This window comes from Nycticebus coucang, chromosome 20 (assembly GCF_027406575.1).
Source record: "Nycticebus coucang isolate mNycCou1 chromosome 20, mNycCou1.pri, whole genome shotgun sequence".
Classification (NCBI taxonomy): Eukaryota; Metazoa; Chordata; class Mammalia; order Primates; family Lorisidae; genus Nycticebus; species Nycticebus coucang.
Genome location: NC_069799.1, coordinates 35,763,089 through 35,781,423, shown reverse-complemented (window position 1 = coordinate 35,781,423; position 18,335 = coordinate 35,763,089). Strand labels below are relative to the sequence as shown.

Sequence of the window (18,335 nt, the reverse complement as noted above, 5' to 3'; positions counted from 1 at the left end):
TCTGGTACGTCTCAAAAACCCAGATGTCACACTCAACCTCCTCTGCCAGTCATGATAATCACATGTCGTATGTGATTACGATACACTACCATGCTTTGTAGTGTATTTGGAGAGGTATGTAACTAAAATATTAAGGTTTCCTCTTGGGCCCCCCTTGTTCAGTATATGATTTCTGGAAGATAGATAGGCATCTACCCAGTAGTGGGTGAAGCATCTATCAGTAGACACTTTTTGCTCTCAGCCATCTGCTCACTCTTCAGGCACTGTCTCTCCCACACTTGGACCTGAGCAGAGATGATGATATGGAGTAGAATGTTCCCTTGCTTGTGACAACAAAAAAGTGTGGTTCAGGCCAGTTACATCCCTGAGGGTAGACTGAGAGCCCTCAGAGCTACACTTCAATGTGAGGGCAACTGGCCATATGCTATTCTGAGTACAGCTGTGTTCTACACTTAACACATGGAATGAATTTTAAAGATACATAAAGTAATTAATTAGTATCTTTTTATTGATCAGTTATAAAAACAATAATATTTTGGACATATTAGGTCCATTAAATAATAACAATCAGTTTAACTTATTTCTTTATCTTTTATGTGGCTCCTAGAAAATTTGAAGCAACACACGTGTCTCTCATTTTATTTCTTTTGGACAGACTGAATTAGAGCACTGCATTCCCTTTCAAAGCTCAGGCTGCCCCTCAAAAGACCAGAGTTCAGGAAAATTAAAAAAAAAATTCCAAACTGGGCAGTGCCTGTGGCTCAAAGGAGTAGGGTGTTGGCCCCATATACCGGAGGTGGCAGGTTCAAACTTGGCCCCAGCCAAAAACTGCAAAAAAAACCCCTCAAACTTCAAAATAATTGTTGGTGTCCACAGGATGGTGCCTAAGGTGAAGAAGGAAGCTGCTGTCCCTCCCAAAGCAAAATCCAAAGAAAAGGCATTGAAGGCCAAGAAAGCAGTGCTAAAAGGCAACCACAGCCACATAAAAAAGAATATTCCTACATCATTCACATTTCAGTGGCTGAATAAACTGTGGCCACTCCAAAGGAAGCCCAAATACCCCAGGAAGAGCTGCCCCAGGGGAGACAAGCTTGATCACTATGCCATCATGCACTTCTCCCTGACCACCAAGTCTGCCATAAAGAACAGAGAAGAAAACACCACACTCGTGTTCACTGTGGCTGTCAAAGCCAATAACCACCAGATCAAACAGGCTATGAAGATGTTCTATGACATTGGTGTGGCCAAGGTCACAGGACCATTGCTGAAAAGGCCTGATGGAGAGAAGAGACATATGTTCCACTGGCTCCTGATTATGATGCTTTGGATGTTGCCCATCAAATTTGGATCATGTAAAGGCTAATTATAAATACAGGGTGGAGGTAAAGTTCATGTGCAATTTGAATAGTAAAATATTTTAAATTTAAATAGTAAACAATTGAAATTTAAATGGTGAAGTTTTAAGTTTAAATAGTAAACTATTTAAAATTGTACACAAATTTTATGTCCACCCTGCATATAAATTTTCACCAAAAGGAAATATATATATATAATTTTTAATATGTTGTTTCCATGAGTGGAAAACATGTGTTTACCATGTGTGTATATATGAACACATACGTATGTATTGTTAAAATTAATAAAAGGCTATAATTTGTGTCCAGGACTAAGTACAAATATGTCTCAGGCAGAGCTGCATCCCAGAGAAGGCAGGAAGCCATGTGTAAAAAGAGCCACAGAGAACGTTAGGTAAAGCCCATGTTGTAGCTGAGCCCTTCACCCGGCAGGTGCACCGTGTACCCTACATTGTGCCTGTGAGTTGGAAGCTTAAACACCACTTCCGGCATGAAGCCTCCTGCAATGCCAACCCCCTCACTGGAGACTAGATCTAATTTTACCCTTCTCTGAACTGCCATAGCCTTTGCTTAGAACTCCCAATGTTGTTCATCTGTCTATCAGGTGACTGAAGTTATTTCTGTACATGTTTTTAGCTAAACTCCATGATGTACATTCAAAATGCCTTCAAAGCAGAGTCCAACTCCTTTTTATTTTTTTTTGAGACAGAGCCTCAAGCTGTCGCCCTGGCATCACAGCTCACAGCAACTTCCAACTCCTGGGCTCAAGCGAGTCTCCTGCCTCCGCCTTCCAAGTAGCTGGGACTACAGGTGCCCACCACAACTCCCGCTATATATATATATATTTTTTGGTTGCAGCCATCATTGTTGTTTGGTGGGCCGGGGCTGGATTCGAACCCACCAACTCAGGTGTATGTGGCTGGCGCCTTAGCAGCTTGAGCCACAGGCGCCGAGCCTGCTTTTTTTTTTTTTTTTGTAGAGACAGAGTCTCACTTTATCACCCTAGGTAGAATGGCGTGGCATCACACAGCTCACAGCAACCTCCAGCTCCTGGGCTTAGGCGATTCTCTTGCCTCAGCCTCCTCAGTAGCTGGGACTACAGGCGCCCGCCAAAACGCCGGCTATTTTTCTGTTGCACTTCAGCCGGGGCCAGGTTTGAACCCGCCACCCTCGGTATATGGGACCGGCACCCTACTCCCTGAGCCACAGGCGCAGCCCCTAACTCTTTTTTAAAATAGGTGCTCAAGCCTAGCACAACTGAACACTCAGTGAACAGACTTTCATTCCTTTAGTCGAAATTTGTGAAACAGGTACTCTTTAGCAGGAGTATATTCCAGTGGCCCTGGAATATGGAGATGAATAAAGTCACAGTCCCTGCCCTTAATAGATAAAAGGAAAAGGAAAACATAAAAAGCGCTGTGGTCAAGAAATTGTTAGCACAAGCAAGATGGGGAGCTGGACCAGGTGACAACGCATGGCTGTGTCCCAGGCTTTCCTACCTGTGGTAGGAGCTAGTAGTAGCTCATGGAGGTCGTCTCACTTGCAGACTGCTCTACCTCACTACCTCCACCTAGTGGCCTTGATGGTGCCCTCGGCCTGCCCTTGAAGCTTGGTTGAGGGCTCTTGGAGGAGGAACTTCAGCTCAACGCTGAGCTCAGCCAGCTGCAGTTTTCAGAGCCAGTGGGCATCATCTACAATCCTGTGGAGTATGCGTGGGAGCCACATCGCAGCTATGTGACTCACTACTGCCAGGGCCCAAGCGAGTGCTTTTCCTGGGGATGAACCTGGGACCTTTTGGCTTGGCCCAGACTGGGGTCCGGGACTGGTTGGGCATCATGGGTCCTGTGCTGACTCCTCCCCAAGAGTACCCAAAATGACCGGTGCTGAGACTGAAGTGTCCAGTCAGAAGTGAGCAGTGTCCGATTCTGGGGCTTTTTCAGAACTTCTGTGGACAGCCCGAGGTCTTCTTCTGTCACTGCTTTGTCCACAGTCTGTGTCCACTGCTCTTCCTGACTCCCAGGGTGTGCAACCTCACCCTTGCGGAGCTGCCTGCCAAGCAGTGAGAACAGCTTCTTGGGATCTGTGATGTGGTCCTTTGCTGGCAAGTGCAGCTGCTGGGGGTGTGGCTGGTGGTGGGAGTAGGGCGACTGGCAGAGAAATGGGCAGGGTGGTTTCTCTCAAGGTTAATGCCAGAAGTCCAGGTGGAGGGGCTGCTGTACCCCTCTCCCTGTAACCCACAGGCCAACAAGGGCTGGGAGGCTAAGGAGAGACTAAAGGAGTTGGGGCTGCTGTCCTTACTATCAAAATGAGAACCCCTGGGGCCAGGTATAGGTCATGTTCAAGGTTCTAAGTCATTCTTGGGCAAGCAGATGACAAGACACCTCCTGGACTAGAGCCAAATGGTCTTCTTGGGCCTCCTGGGGGCTGGGAAACATGTTCTCTGAACTGTTGACTGTCTAGCAACCTGTCCTGGAAATTTTGACACTACTCCAGTTAGCCCTCCTGATCCCTGCTTTTTTCACCACCGTTTGAGCATTGCCCCTTTGTGGTATCTCACTCCACAGAGAATCAGAAGGGGGGCTTTGTCTCACTTGCAGACAGCTCTACCTCACCATTTCCTTGGGAAACTATTCAGCGGAGAGTGACCTGAACAGTGACTTCTAAGGTCATATTTGCTGTTTCAGAGGAAATACCTTACCAGGATCCTTACCCATCCTTACAGAAGAGCGTCCTGCTGCTGACCCCTTCTGTCACTATGGTCAGGGAAAAGCATAGGACATGATATTAAGACGGAACTAATTATGGGAAGCTAAGGCTGGACCAGACAGAGAATTCAGTGTTGTGGAATGGGAAAGACAGAAGGCCTGGATTTTCTTTTTCTTTTTCTTTTCTTTTTTCATTTTGAGACAGAGTCTTGCTTTATTGCCTTCAGTAGAGTGCCAAGGCGTCATAGCTCACAGCAACCTCAAAATCTTGGGCTTAAGCCATTCGCTTACCTCAGCCTCCGAAGTAGCTGGGGCTAAAGGTGCCCGCCACAGAACCCAGCTATTTTTTTTTTAGAGAGACTTGCTCGTGCTCTTGCTCAGGCAATCCACCGCCTTGGCCTCCCAAGTGCTAGAATTACAGGTGTGAGCCACTGCGCCTGCCCTGAGAAGACCTGGATATTCATCCCAGCTTTGATGGACTTATGAATTTTATGATGGACAATTGGTTAGCCTCAGGATTCCTCCACACAAGTAGGGGATGCCTACTAGTGGGGTAGATGTGAGAATTAACCGAGATAACTCTGGCTAGCGCCTTGCACGGGCCTGGCTCACGGCTGCTCATTACAGACTCTTCTTGCATTCTTGCCTCTGGTTTGGGGAGTCACTGCACAGCACTACAAGGAGAGACCCTCTGCACTCTGAGGATTTTGCTAGGGAGAGTTTGAGCTTCCCTCTGTGGCCAGGGTGTGTAACAAATTCTTGCCCTGCCAGAGATGGACCATGAACCAGTGACCATGAAAAAACATAGCCTGCAAGTTTTTTTATTTAAGCATTAAAAGCTCCTAAACAGGCTCATGGACTGTAACACAGTGGTTATGGCGCCAGCCGCAAACACCGAGGCTGGCGAGTCCGAACCCGGCCTGAGCCAGCTAAACAACAATGACAAATGCAACAACGAAATAGCCAGGTGTTGTGGCGGGCGCTTGTAGTCCCAGCTACTGGGAGACTGAGGTAGAATAATCGCTTAAGCCCAGGAGTTTGAGGTTGCTGTGAACTGTGACTACGCCCTCTACCGAGGGCGACAGCTTGAAACTGTCTAAAAAAAAAAAAAAAAAAAGCTCCTAAACAAAACAAAACAAACAAAAAAGTAACTGTTAGCATTGTGGCCTCATTCAGACTTTTCTCCGAGGGCAGTGCTGTCACTCAAGGACAGAGAGGTGGGGCCTGAGGTATTAACCAATCAGAGATGCTCCAATATGAACTGTCCAATGAGATGCACAACCGCAAGGAATGAGGCAATTCCTGGGATCTTGAGCCCGGCTGTCTCTAGAGCTGGGCGCAGATCTGGGGTTCCCTGTTCAACTGTTGCTACTTCAGGAGCATCCAGGTGTCTGTGCAACATCCTTTCACCCTGTGACCTGCAGGTACTGGGGCATCCCTGAAGCTGGGAAATGGTGAGTCTAGGAGTCTGGGTGTCCTAGACACCCAGGGGGAGGGGCGTGGTTGGAGCCGGAAGTGGCTGTGGGGGGACTGGGCAATTTCACTTCAGTTTTACGTCTTCAGATTGATGATTGCCACTGGTACCCCTTGGCCCTCAGACTCCTGTGAGCAAAGGGTGGAGCGGGGCGGCAGCTGGGACTCTGTTGCTCCGCCCCTTCCTAGAGTGGTTACTTGGACCCTGGCCCAGAGCTCTCTCTGAGCTGCTGTGAGTCCCTCCCACGTGGGGACAATGGAAGGGTCCTCAGGGAAGAATCCCGATTGAGAGGGTGGGGCTTGTTCCTGGGAGGGGCTGTAGTCAGTTGGGGCCCCAGTCCGGGCATTCTCTTATTAAACAGAAATTGTTACACATAAACAAACTTTCAGTTGCTGTTGTACCCAACTCAGTGGAATTATGGAGAAAACGCCAGCACACTGACTTCAAATTAGGTATGGGGTCCTTTATGGACTAGCCCACCGAGAAGGGTTTTAACACCTCAAATTTCTTGGCACCCGCATGACACGTGAAGGGAATTTTTTTGCCTTTCTTTCAGTTGGGGTGGGGGGGAGGAATGGAATCCTCAGGTGAAGTGAGGCTTTTGCAAGGTTCTACAGGGTTGGGGAAGATTGAAATGCGGTTTTACTAGGGTCTGCTGCAACTCTGGGCTAATCCCGTCTGTGCCGTATTTGTTTGTTTAACAGCCCATTTCTGCAAGGCCTATGTGCTGAAGGGGGTGCTGAAGGGGAGGCGGGGAAGGAGAGTGCAAACTGGGGTCCGTCTGGCCTTTCACTGTGTGTCTGTAGCAGCCTGCGTCCCTCCCAGGTGGTGACGATGGAAGAGTCCTCAGGAAGAATCCCAGTTGGGTGTGTGGGGCTTGTTCATGGGAGGGGCTGTAGTCCCTGGGGCCCCCCAGTTCCTCCATTCTCCTGTTAAATGTAAACTTAGGGCCGGGCTCGGTGGCTCAGGGTGTTGCTGAAGGGAAAGTGGCTCTGTTGCCTGTCGTTATTATTAAACACGGAGACAGGGAGATGGTTCGTGAAAGGTCGTTATTATCGGAAAGACCAGCAATTCCAGAGAACAGTGAGAGTAATTTTTTAAACTTTGTTTTGTCTATGTAGCACATTTAAATAATTTATATGGGGAATAATTTCAAAAGTATACTAAAAATATATTATACTTATCTGATTAACAACATGTAGGCAAGTTAAATATATATAACAATTTAAATAACTAATGAAAAAAATTATCAGAAAAACCCATTAAACATGCTTTTAGCTTGTTCTGTATAGTGCCTGATTATGTCCTCTGTTTTTTTAAAGATTATTATCTTTATTCCCTATTTCTGGTTTGGCCTGTTTGACTGACTTACTGTTTCTATTTTTTCTTAACTTAAAAAAAAAATTATTAATTTTTATTTTCTTTCTTTCTTTCTTTCTTTTTTTTATTTTTTGAGACAGAGTCTCAAGCTGTGGCCCAGGGTAGAGTGACTTTGTCGTCATAGCTCACAGCAACCTCCAACTCCTGGGCCCAGGCGATTCTCTTGCCTCAGCCTCCCAAGCAGCTGGGACTACAGGTGCCCGCCACAATGCCCAGCTGAAATTTCACTTTTTGCATACACATTTGAGCTTTTTACTTTGATATCCAAAAACCTCATTCAGTGGGGTTAGTGGTTAATGGTTCAGTGTTATGTTGTGTTGTTTAGGCATTGCACAAAGTCCGGTGATTAACAATACATTTGGAGGCATTTTCAAGGGCATTCTAAGTTCACAAATAGCTAAAAAAAGATTGTGGGAGTGTCTGTCTCTACCACAGTACCTGTAATCCTAGCGCTCTGGGAGGCTGAGGTGGGTGGATAGCTTGGGCTCAGAAGTTGGAGACCAGCCTGAGCAAGAGGAAGACCTCATTAAGAATAGAAAAATTAGTGGGAGGTCATCTTTCATTAAGAATAGAAAAATTAGTGGGAGGTCATGGAGGACACCTGTAATCCCAGCTATTTGGGAGACTAAGAGAGGAGAATTGCTTGATCCCAGGAGTTTGAAATTGCTGGGAGCTATGACGTCCATGGCACTCTAACCAGAGCAACAGAGTGACACTCTGTCTCCCCCCCCAAATAAAAATAAACTTAGGTACTATTAAAAGGATAAAGAGTTTAATTTAGGCTTGGCAACTGTAGTTCAAGTGGCTAGGGCGCCAGCCACATATACCAGAGCTGGTGGGTTCCAATCCAGCCCGAGCTTGCTAAACAACAATGATAACTACAGCAACAACAATTAAAAAAAAAAAAAAATAGCCGGGCATTCTGGTGGCACCTGTACTCCCAGCTACTTGGGAGGCTGAGACAAGAGAATCGCTTAAGCCCAAGAGTTGGAGGTTGCTGTGAGCTGTGATGCCACCGCACTCTACCCAGAGCGACAGCTTGAGGCTCTGTCTCAAAAAAAAAAAGAGTTTAATTTATTGGAAATAATTGTAAAAATTAATAATTATAAAAACAAATTGTAGCTTAGGCATGATGAGTGCTTTTGAAAATGGAAAGCTTTTTGGAAATCATAGTCCAGAAAAAAACAACAATTAAACCAGAAATCTTTTTACAGCTCTCAGCACATGCTGATGAAAATCATGATTTCTTTTCTGTAGTGGTTCTTCATATATTATGGGAAATGTTGAAGAAACAAGCGATAATGATTAAAATTTTATTTTATTTTATTGTATTTTATTTTTTTGAGACAGAGTCTCAAGCTGTTGCCCTGGGTAGAGTGCAGTGGCATCATAGCTCACGGCAACCTTCAACTCTTGGGCTCAAGTGATTCTCTTGCCTCAGTTTTTCTGTTTTTGATAGAGACAGAGTTTTGCCTTTGCAAGTTTGAGAACCTCTCCCTGTCTCTGCATACTGGCTAACAGTGACAGGCAGCCAGACCCTCTTCCTCCAATAGCAGTCTCTCTCACTAATGCAGAGGCCAAGGTAAAACCTTCTGCTTAATTCTTTGAGGATTTCCTGGATACCATCTCACACATGGAAAATTAATAACTGAAAAGGCATACAAATGTATTAATGTACTACATATGTGGGGAAATCATAGAGAGAAATCATAGAGAGAACAGTCCCTCTAGGGCTGTTCTCCAATTTGTGAGCTCAAGCAGTGCACTCCCCTTGGTCTCCCAGAGTGCTAGGATTACAGGCATGAGTAGCTGCGCCAGGCTGATGATTGAAATTTCTAATAAAAATGACAAATAATGATGCAGAAGTCATTTATTTTTCTTCTCTTTCAAACAATACCCATTGATTTCTTTTAGAATTGCTATTCCAAGCCCATTATTCTAAAATTTTTAATAGTGCCTACTAAAAGATTTAATAGTGCCTGTGGCTCAAGCGGCTAGGGTCCCAGCCACATACACCTGACCTCGTGGGTTCAAATCCAGCCTGGGCCTACCAAATAACAATGACTGCCACAATCAAAAAAATAAAAAATAAAAAAAAATAGCTGGGCATTGTTTTGGATGCCTGTAGTCCCAGTTACTTGGGATGCAGAGGCAGGAGATTTGCTTGACTCCAGGAGTTAGAGGTTGCTGTGAGCTATGATGTTCCTGCACTCTAGACTGGGTTAATGAAGCAAGACACTGGCTTCAAAATATATATTTAAACAATAAAAATACTTATCCTTTTATTTTTGTATCTCCACTTTTTTTTGTAAATTTCAGATTAATATGAGGATAGAAATGATTAACTTATATTGTTTGTGTTTGTGTGGTGAATTCCCCTTAGTAGATGTGCCCTTCACCTAAGAGATGTGCCATATACCTTTTCGTCATGCCCCGTAGATGAGAGCACACCAATCTCTCTCTCTCACCTCCTCTCTGATTTTCTTTTTTTTGAGACAGAGTCTCACTTGTTCACCCTTGGTAGATTGCCGTGGCATCTTATCTCACAGCCACCTCAAACTCTTGGGTTCAAGCGATCCTCTTGCCTCAGCCTCCCAAGTAGCTGGGATTACAGGAGGTGGCCATGATGCCCAGCTATTTTTTCATGACAGGGTCTCACTCTTGCTCAGGCTGGTCTTGAACTCCTTAGCTCAGGCAGCCCACCCACTTTGGCATCCCAAGTGCTTGGATTACAGGTGTGAGCCACTGCACCCACCCCTCCCCTCTAATTTTTGTATTATTGCACTATAAAGACCAACTATTCTTACAGTTACTAATTTATAAAAATAAATTTGAGTTGGATATTGGTTTCCTCACTTAGGAATTAAAAGCTCTAAACCTTTCAGCCTAATTCCCTCTTGTATATTTTAACACTCTACAGGGAAACTTGCATTTTCCCCACATTTTCCAAAAGTATGGCACACTGAGTCTAAATGTACACTCTTGTTTCCTGATCCTAATTCTTCTAGGTTTTTAGACCTAAATGAAGGTGGAAAAATACCAGTTAACTGCTGGCAAATTTCTGGGCTGCAAGCCCTCAACAAAATGGAGTAAGTCTGGTTCACTCCCAAGATAGATAGGAAAGTACTCACTGACTTCTTGGTTGACTAACTCCTGATAAGCAGACTGGGAGGTACCAACTGTCCCCAGAGTGACCTTTAAGAAATAGTAGGTGCGGGGCGGTGCCCAAGGCTCACTGGGTAGGGTGTCAGCCACATACACCCAGCCTGGCTATTTCTAACCTGGCCTAGGCCAGCTAAGCAACAATGACAATTGCAACAACAACAACAAAAATAGCCAGGCATTGTGGCGGGCACCTGTAAGTCCTAGCTTGAGTTTGAGGTTGCTGTGAGCTGTGATGCCATGACACTCTACTGAGGGCAACATAGTGAAACTCTGCCTCAAAAAAAAAAAAAAAAAAAGAATAAATGAATGAATGAATAAATAAATAAATAGAAATACCAGGTGGGGAAAGTACTGAAATAAAGATGTATGACTAACTGCAAAATTCTGCTTCTGTACTATGCTTGCTAACCTACCTGGATACACCTGGGCAGCCTATGTGCCAACCAGGATGGCTGCCTACAAAACCTGCCTTAAAAACCTGACCCTTAAGCACTAGGGGCTGCTCTCTGTACCCCTGTGTTGAGTGTGAGCCAGTCCCCTGCTGTCTCTTCAATAAAGGAACTCTGCTGTGTGAATTTGGCTTGTTTGGCAGTGTGGTCATTGTGGAACTCCTGTCATAACATATGTAGAACTTCTGTGCATAAGAAGGTATTATAGGAAAATCCTAAGTTTTCATTTTCTTTCTCTTTTTTCCGAATGCTAACATTCCGTCCAACTTAGATTATCATTTGTTTTCTTTTTCTTTATTTCTCATGTCAAACAGATGTATTATTTTTGTTATTTGTCATTTCTTTATATAACAGTATATGAATGCCTTTCAGTTTGAGAGCAGTCTCTTAGTATACCCTTCATGGAAACAGCTAAGCCATTGGGACTTTTTATACCAGCCTCAGCTTTCATTTCTGGGACACATTATTGTTAGTCAATGAAGTACTAGTATTTTGGGGAAAATGCACAAATTATTTTTACCTTTTGGATTCTCAGATATTTCAACAGAGGAAAATTATCTCAAAAGATAAGGCTACCAATCCCCAGCAAGGTTGTTTGAAAACCTGCAACACAGGCTTGGTGTCTGTAGCTCAATGGTTAGGGCATCGGCCACATCCTCTGGGGCTGGTGGGTTTGAACCAGCCCAGGCCTGCTAAACAACAACAACAACAACAACAAAAAATAGCTGGGCTTGTGGTGGGCACCTGTAGTCCCAACTACTAGAGAGGCTGAGGCAAGAGAATTGCTTGAGCCCAAGAGTTTGAGGTTGCTGTGAGCTATGACACCACTGCACTCTACCAAAGATGACAAAGTGGGACTCTGTCTCAACCGGAAACAAAAAACCTGCAACACAGCTCACACTTCATATGCATTGAAGGCTAGAGTGCAGTTTCTCCTGGGAGGATGGCCATTGAGCAATTCTGTGAGCAGGCTGAATGTGGACGGATGGCTCAAGGGATAGATAGGGTGACCTTACATGAATGAGGCATGTCTGTATTTCGTCATGAAATATTTGAAAAGCTTTCAGTCATTTCAGTATTTGAAAAGCTTTGTTTCTTTATTTCAGCTGCAATTTTTCATTAAGTGTAAAATGCAATATATCAGGCTCTGCGCCTGTAACTCAAGTGGGTAAGGTGCCAGCCACATACGCCAGAGCTGGTGAGTTCAAATCCAGCCTGGACTCGCCAGACAACAGTGACAACTACAAACAAAAAATAGCCTTGGCACTCTACCCAGGGTGACAGCTTGAGGCTCTGTCTCATGAAAAAAAAAAAAAAAAAGGCAATATACCAATAGAACTTAAAAAATAAGAAAATTTTCCTGAAAATGCAAGATAGAATCAGAGTTCAGGAAAGGGAATTAAATATGTAGAGATATATTCCATTTTATTAAACAAATTGTTTTTTTTTTTCTTCAAGTGAGTGTAGTGAAGGAGCTAAGTAAATTTCACCCCCAAATATGAGTCCTTGGTATAAAGAATATTTTCAGTCAAAAGGTCATTTTTTTTTTTTTTTTTTTTTTTTTTTTTGTAGAGACAGAGTCTCACTTTATGGCCCTCGGTAGAGTGCCGTGGCCTCACACAGCTCACAGCAACCTCCAACTCCTGGGCTTAAGCGATTCTCTTGCCTCAGCCTCCCAAGTAGCTGGGACTACAGGCGCCCGCCACAACGCCCGGCTATTTTTTGGTTGCAGTTCGGCCGGGGCCGGGTTTGAACCCGCCACCCTCGGTATATGGGGCCGGCGCCTTACCAACTGAGCCACAGGCGCCGCCCCAAAAGGTCATTTTTGATGAGAAAGCACTTGCTTTTCCTTTCTAAAACCTGAGTAACCTGATTTAGAATCAGAAAAGGGGCTGCTGTACTCCTTATTACATAGACCTGGCCCTAAGGTCATTTGGAGCTCAAAACCTGTCTCGCAGATTAATCTGCAAATGAGTCTGTTTCCACCCATCAACACACATTCCCCCTAGCAACCAAATGCTGCACCTATACTTTCCCTCACTCTTTCCCCTCCCTTCTAAAAGGCATCTTTAAAAGCTACTGACTATCACTGAGACTTTGGGAAATCATTCTTGTGGTTCCCCCCAGGGGCATAATATTTGGAAATAAACCATTCTGTTACTAATCTACTGTAACTGTGAGTTGATCTTTTCAGCGAATCAGCCTAAGGGGACAGGGCAAGTTTCACCATGATCCCTTTAGTAGTAAGGTTTTGAGGTATATTATTGTGTGAGGGTGATTTCAAATGGAAGCCCAGGGCTTAGCTTTGCAATGATACCAAGAAGAAAAAGACAAAGTTTGGATTGCTTCATGGCTGCATATAAATGAATACATTTCCACGTGAAAGTGTGGTAGATCAATTGGTGAATTGTGAATATTCCCAAATATCAGTTCCTCTCTTACATAGACTGGAGAATCTGTGACAGTAGGTAACTTTGTTCTGTTTCATATTATTTGGAAGTTGGAGTTTAATGCTAAATGCTATGTATGGGGACTTGTAAACTTGCAGAGATAGTATCAGATGATTGTTTACTAACTGATTTGTTTTCATGGAATAATTAAATGACATCAGTTTTGTCTCACAAGATAGGTAGTTTTACTTTTTATGTTGCCATAAGAAATGAAAAGTGTGCGCAGTACCTGTGGCCCAATCAGTAAGGCGCCGGCCCCATATACCGAGTGTGGCGGGTTCAAACCCAGCCCCGGCTGAACTGCAACAAAAAAATAGCCGGGCATTGTGGCGGGTGCCTGTAGTCCCTGCTACTCCAGAGGCTGATGCAAGAGAATTGCTTAAACCCAAGAACTGGAGGTTGCTGTGAGCTGTGTGATGCCACAGCACTCTACCGAGGGCCATAAAGTGAGACTCTGTCTCTACAAAAACAAAACAAACAAAAAAATGAAAAGTGTCTTACAATTTCCTTCTATCATATAAACATCTACACTGAGTTTGCAGAATTTTGTTGGATTTCTCAAATACTTGATTTTCTCATCTACAAGTGAACAAACTTGACTGGGAACCAAAGGTCTGAGTCTAGTGTCTAAAACAAGGTCAATCTTGGTGCTCCACAAGATGATCATTGAGGGCCCAGGAATTCTTCAGGTTTTCAGCCTGTTCGCAGCAGCTATGGAAGAGCCCTTTATAGGGACAGATGTGTAGAGCCCTGAAAGCTGGGGACTCACAAGCAGATGTGATTGATGGAAGTGGAAGGTGATGATACGCGCTTCCCGAGGTGTAATTGGTATTGTTCTAGTGGTGTTTCTAGACATTGTCCAATAGAATAAAATTGAAATTCCATCTTATTGTCCAAAAAAAATGAATTCTTCATTATTGTAGGAAGTATTGCTTGGGTAAAGCATGAAATACAAGATCTGCAAGTATCACACACAAGGGCTTTTGACAGAGAGGAACACACAAGTGTAGAAAGAATGTGGGAGATGAAGGCAGAATGGAGGGTGGAGAAATAATCTGCCAGGTCAGGAGATGTTTCATCCTGCAGTCAGACAGTTCTTAGGAGGGGCATAAAGAGGGGCTAGATATTGAAATCAGAATTAGAATTGGCCAAAGGTCAGCGTCCTCTTCAGCGTCCTGAAGAGTAACTTCAGCAAAATTTAAAGAAGAAGTATTTTGTTCTGATGAAGAAAGAACTGTTCAGGTAATTGTTTATGAGCAAGAAATGGGAATTTACAGAGCATGTGCCTGGCCTTGTCATAGGTAAAATAGGGAGTATCACCTAAGTCATCATGGGAAGTTTTGTCTTTTGCAGTGAGCTGCTCTTGAGAACACAGAGCCTGGGAAATTTTTGTAATCAGAGCTCCTGCCCAGGTTGAATTACATACTCCAATCTCTCTCACCATTATCCCCTGGCCCTATACATGTTTTCTTTCTGTTTTTTTCTTTTTCTTTTCTTTTCTTTTTTTTTTTTAAGTTTTTCTTTGTGAGACAGAATCTCACTCTGTCACCCTGGGTATTACTATTTTAAGTTGTACACAAACTTTATGGATACCCTATATAACCGTTGATGCTGTCAGCTCTTCTTATTGAGGACTAATTATGGTGATTTAATTCATCTTTGCAATCTCTTTGGTTGTTTGAGATGAACATCACATTCTGGTCTAATACGACATTTCTTTTTGTGTCTACAATTATGGTGGGTTCTTCAAGAGTTCGAAATGACTCTGTTTTTAATTATATAGCATTTTTACTCACCATCCAGAATTACCAGATATGACATAAACATATATGATGCCGAGGCAGGCACGGTGGCTCACGCCTGTAATCCTACACTTTGGGGGGCCAAGCCAGGTGGATTGCCTGAGCTCACGGGTTCAAGATCAGCCTCAGCCAGAGCAAGGCCCACTCTCTAAAAATAGTCAGTTGTTGTGATGGGCACCTATAGTCCCAGGAACTTGGGAGGCTGAGGGAAGGGAATCGCTTTGAGCCCAAGAGTTTGAGGTTACTGTAAGGTATGAGGCCACAATACTACTGAGGGTGACAAAGTGAGACTCTTGTCTCTCAAAAAAAAAATAGGTGATGTCCACTGACTGCAGAGGGTGCTGCCCATCTCAACCTTCTAGTCACAATGCATAATTGTAGAACAAAGTGCATTTTGTCCCAAATAGCGAAGCTGCAATGGTCTCTGCCAATTTCCAATGTCCCTTCTTGAGCAGTTACAGTACATGGTGTCCCAAAAGTTGCCCCTACAGTCGCCATACACAGGGAAAAAGGGAAATCGTAACTCCGTGTACTTTTATTTACAGCAAAATTTTATGAAACATTTACAAACTATACTCTATGTATTGCCATCTCTTTGTAAAATTTTGTAATGAGTATTTAGTAAAGGTATTTTTAGCTATAGTTTTTAATATGTATGGTGACATTGGAGATAACCTGTAGAGTTTTAGAATCTACTTTTATAGGGCAGCAATCAGCCATTACCTGTCTCTCGTCTTTCAATTATCCTGGTATCTTTAAACCTAAAACTGTCCCAGAGACTCTGAGGCCAGAAGCTCAACCTCGGTGACAGATGTGCATTGAGTATACCTGAGACTGTCCTCATTCCTATTTTTCTGTTTCCGTAATTCTCATGCATGTACACAGGGCACTGATTGAACCCCTGGATGTGTCAGACCCAAATCTGCAGGTCCAAATTCTGAGTCCAGGTCCTTAGACATGGCTGACTTCTCTCACCTTTGGAGAATTTAAAGTGCCAGCAAACTATGCCATGCATCAAGATTGTGATTGGTGGTCTTCTTTGCACCAGAGATATTTGTGTTGTTACAAAATGTTGACCAGAGGGGACTCTGTGCTGTGTTTGCTTTCTCCACCTGAGCAACAGGGGGAATTGTTAAACAAGCCACTTCATAGACTCACTCAAAACCTGCAAAATTTTTTTTTTTTTTTTTTTTATTGTTGGGGATTCATTGAGGGTACAATAAGCCAGTTAAACTGATTACAATTGTTAGGTAAAGTCCCTCTTGCAATCATGTCTTGCCCCAATAAAGTGTGACACACACTAAGGCCCCACCTCCCTCCCCCCATCCCTCTTTCTGCTTCCCACCCCCATATCCTTAATTGTCATTAATTGTCCTCATATCAAGATTGAGTACATAGGATTCATGCTTCTCCATTCTTGTGATGCTTTACTAAGAATAATGTCTTCCACTTCCATCCAGGTTAATACGAAGGATGTAAAGTCTCCATTTTTTTAATGGCTGAATAGTATTCCATGGTATACATATACCACAGCTTGTTAATCCATTCCTGGGTTGGTGGGCATTTAGGCTGTTTCCACATTTTGGCGATTGTAAATTGAGCTGCAAGAAACAGTCTAGTACAAGTGTCCTTATGATAAAAGGATTTTTTTCCTTCTGGGTAGATGCCCAGTAATGGGATTGCAGGGTCGAATGGGAGGTCTAGCTTGAGTGCTTTGAGGTTTCTCCATACTTCCTTCCAGAAAGGTTGTACTAGTTTGCAGTCCCACCAGCAGTGTAAAAGTGTTCCCTTCTCTCCACAATCACGCCAGCATCTGCAGTTTTGAGATTTTGTGATGTGGGCCATTCTCACTGGGGTTAGATGATATCTCAGCGATGTTTTGATTTGCATTTCTCTAATATATAGAGATGATGAACATTTTTTCATGTGTTTGTTAGCCATTCGTCTGTCGTCTTTAGAGAAAGTTCTATTCATGTCTCTTGCACACTGATATAAGGGATTGTTGGCTTTTTTCATGTGGATTAATTTGAGTTCTCTATAGATCCTGGTTATCAAGCTTTTGTCTGATTAAAAATATGCAAATATCCTTTCCCATTGTGTGGGTTGTCTCTTTGCTTTGGTTATTGTGTCCTTAGCTGTACAGAAGCTTTTCAGTTTAATGAAGTCCCATTTGTTTATTTTTGTTGTTGTTGCAATTGCCCTGGCAGTCTTCTTCATGAAGTCTTTCCCCAGGCCAATATCTTCCAGTGTTTTTCCTATGCTTTCTTTGAGGATTTTTATTGTTTCATGCCTTGAATTTAAGTCCTTTATCCATCTTGAGTCAATTTTTGTGAGTGGGGAAAGGTGTGGGTCCAGTTTCAGTCTTTTACATGTAGACAACCAGTTTTCCCAACACCATTTATTGAATAGGGAGTCTTTCCCAAAAGGTAAGTTCTTGTTTGGTTTATCAAAGATTAAGTGGTTGTAAGAAGTTAGTTTCATTTCTTGGTGTTCAATTGGATTCCAAGTGTCTATGTCTCTGTTTTTGTGCCAGTACCATGCTGTCTTGAGCACTATGGCTTCGTAGTACAGACTAAAATCTGGTATGCTGATGCCCCCAGCTTTATTTTTGTTACTAAGAACTGACTTAGCTATACAGGGTTTTTTCCGGTTCCATACAAAACGCAGAATCATTTTTTCCAAATCTTGAAAGTACGATGTAGGTACTTTGATAGGAATGGCATTGAATAGGTAGATTGCTTTGGGAAGTATAGACATTTTAACAATGTTGATTCTTCCCATCCATGAGCATGGTATGTTCTTCCATTTGTTAATATCCTCTGCTATTTCCTTTCTGAGGATTTCATAGTTTTCTTTACAGAGGTCCTTCACCTCCTTCTTTAGGTATATTCCTAGGTATTTCGTTTTCTTTGAAACTATGGTGAAGGGAGTTGTGTCCTTAATTAGCTTCTCATCTTGACTGTTATTGGTGTATACAAAGGCTACTGACTTGTGGACATTGATTTTATATCCTGAAACATTACTGTATTTTTTGAAGACTTCTAGGAGTCTTGTGGTTGAGTCTTTGGGGTTCTCTAAGTATAAGATCATGTCGTCAGCAAAGAGGGAGAGTTTTACCTCCTCTGCTCCCATTTGGATTCCCTTTATTTCCTTGTCTTGAATTGGCTAGAACTTCCAGCACTATGTTGAATAGTAAAGGTGACAGAGGACAACCTTGTCTGGTTCCAGTTCTAAGAGGAAAAGCTTTGACTTTTACTCCATTCAGTAAAATATTGGCTGTGGTTTTGTCATAGATAGCTTCAATCAGTTTTAGAAATGTGCCACCTATGCCTATACTCTTCAGTGTTCTAATTAGAAAAGGATGCTGGATTTTATCAAATGCTTTTTCAGCATCTATTGAGAGGATCATGTGATCTTTATTTTTGCCTCTGTGAATATGGTGGATAACGTTTATGGACTTGCGTATGTTAAACCAGCCTTGCATCCCTGGGATGAAGCCTACTTGATCATGATGAATGACTTTTTTGATGATAAGCTGTATTCTATTGGCTAGGA

The 18,335-nt window shown here is 43.2% G+C and overlaps 1 protein-coding gene and 1 pseudogene across 3 annotated transcripts in view; both read left to right on the top strand.

Annotated features, from left to right (window-relative positions):
- Positions 1-1,678: 1,678 nt before the first annotated feature.
- LOC128572586 (single-strand selective monofunctional uracil DNA glycosylase-like) lies at positions 1,679-3,664 on the top strand (annotated as a pseudogene).
- Positions 3,665-5,368: 1,704 nt separating this feature from the next.
- The window catches only part of LOC128572818 (zinc finger protein 724-like), a 38,207-nt gene continuing 25,240 nt past the window's right edge, over positions 5,369-18,335 (top strand). For all 3 annotated transcript variants that reach the window (XR_008376257.1, XR_008376256.1, XM_053572930.1), the window contains exon 1: positions 5,369-5,514. Coding sequence is in view for 1 of the 3 variants with exons in the window: in XM_053572930.1 (XP_053428905.1) it covers positions 5,512-5,514 (3 nt within the window). In the remaining 2 variants the exon portion in view is untranslated. The remainder of the gene's footprint in view (positions 5,515-18,335) is intronic.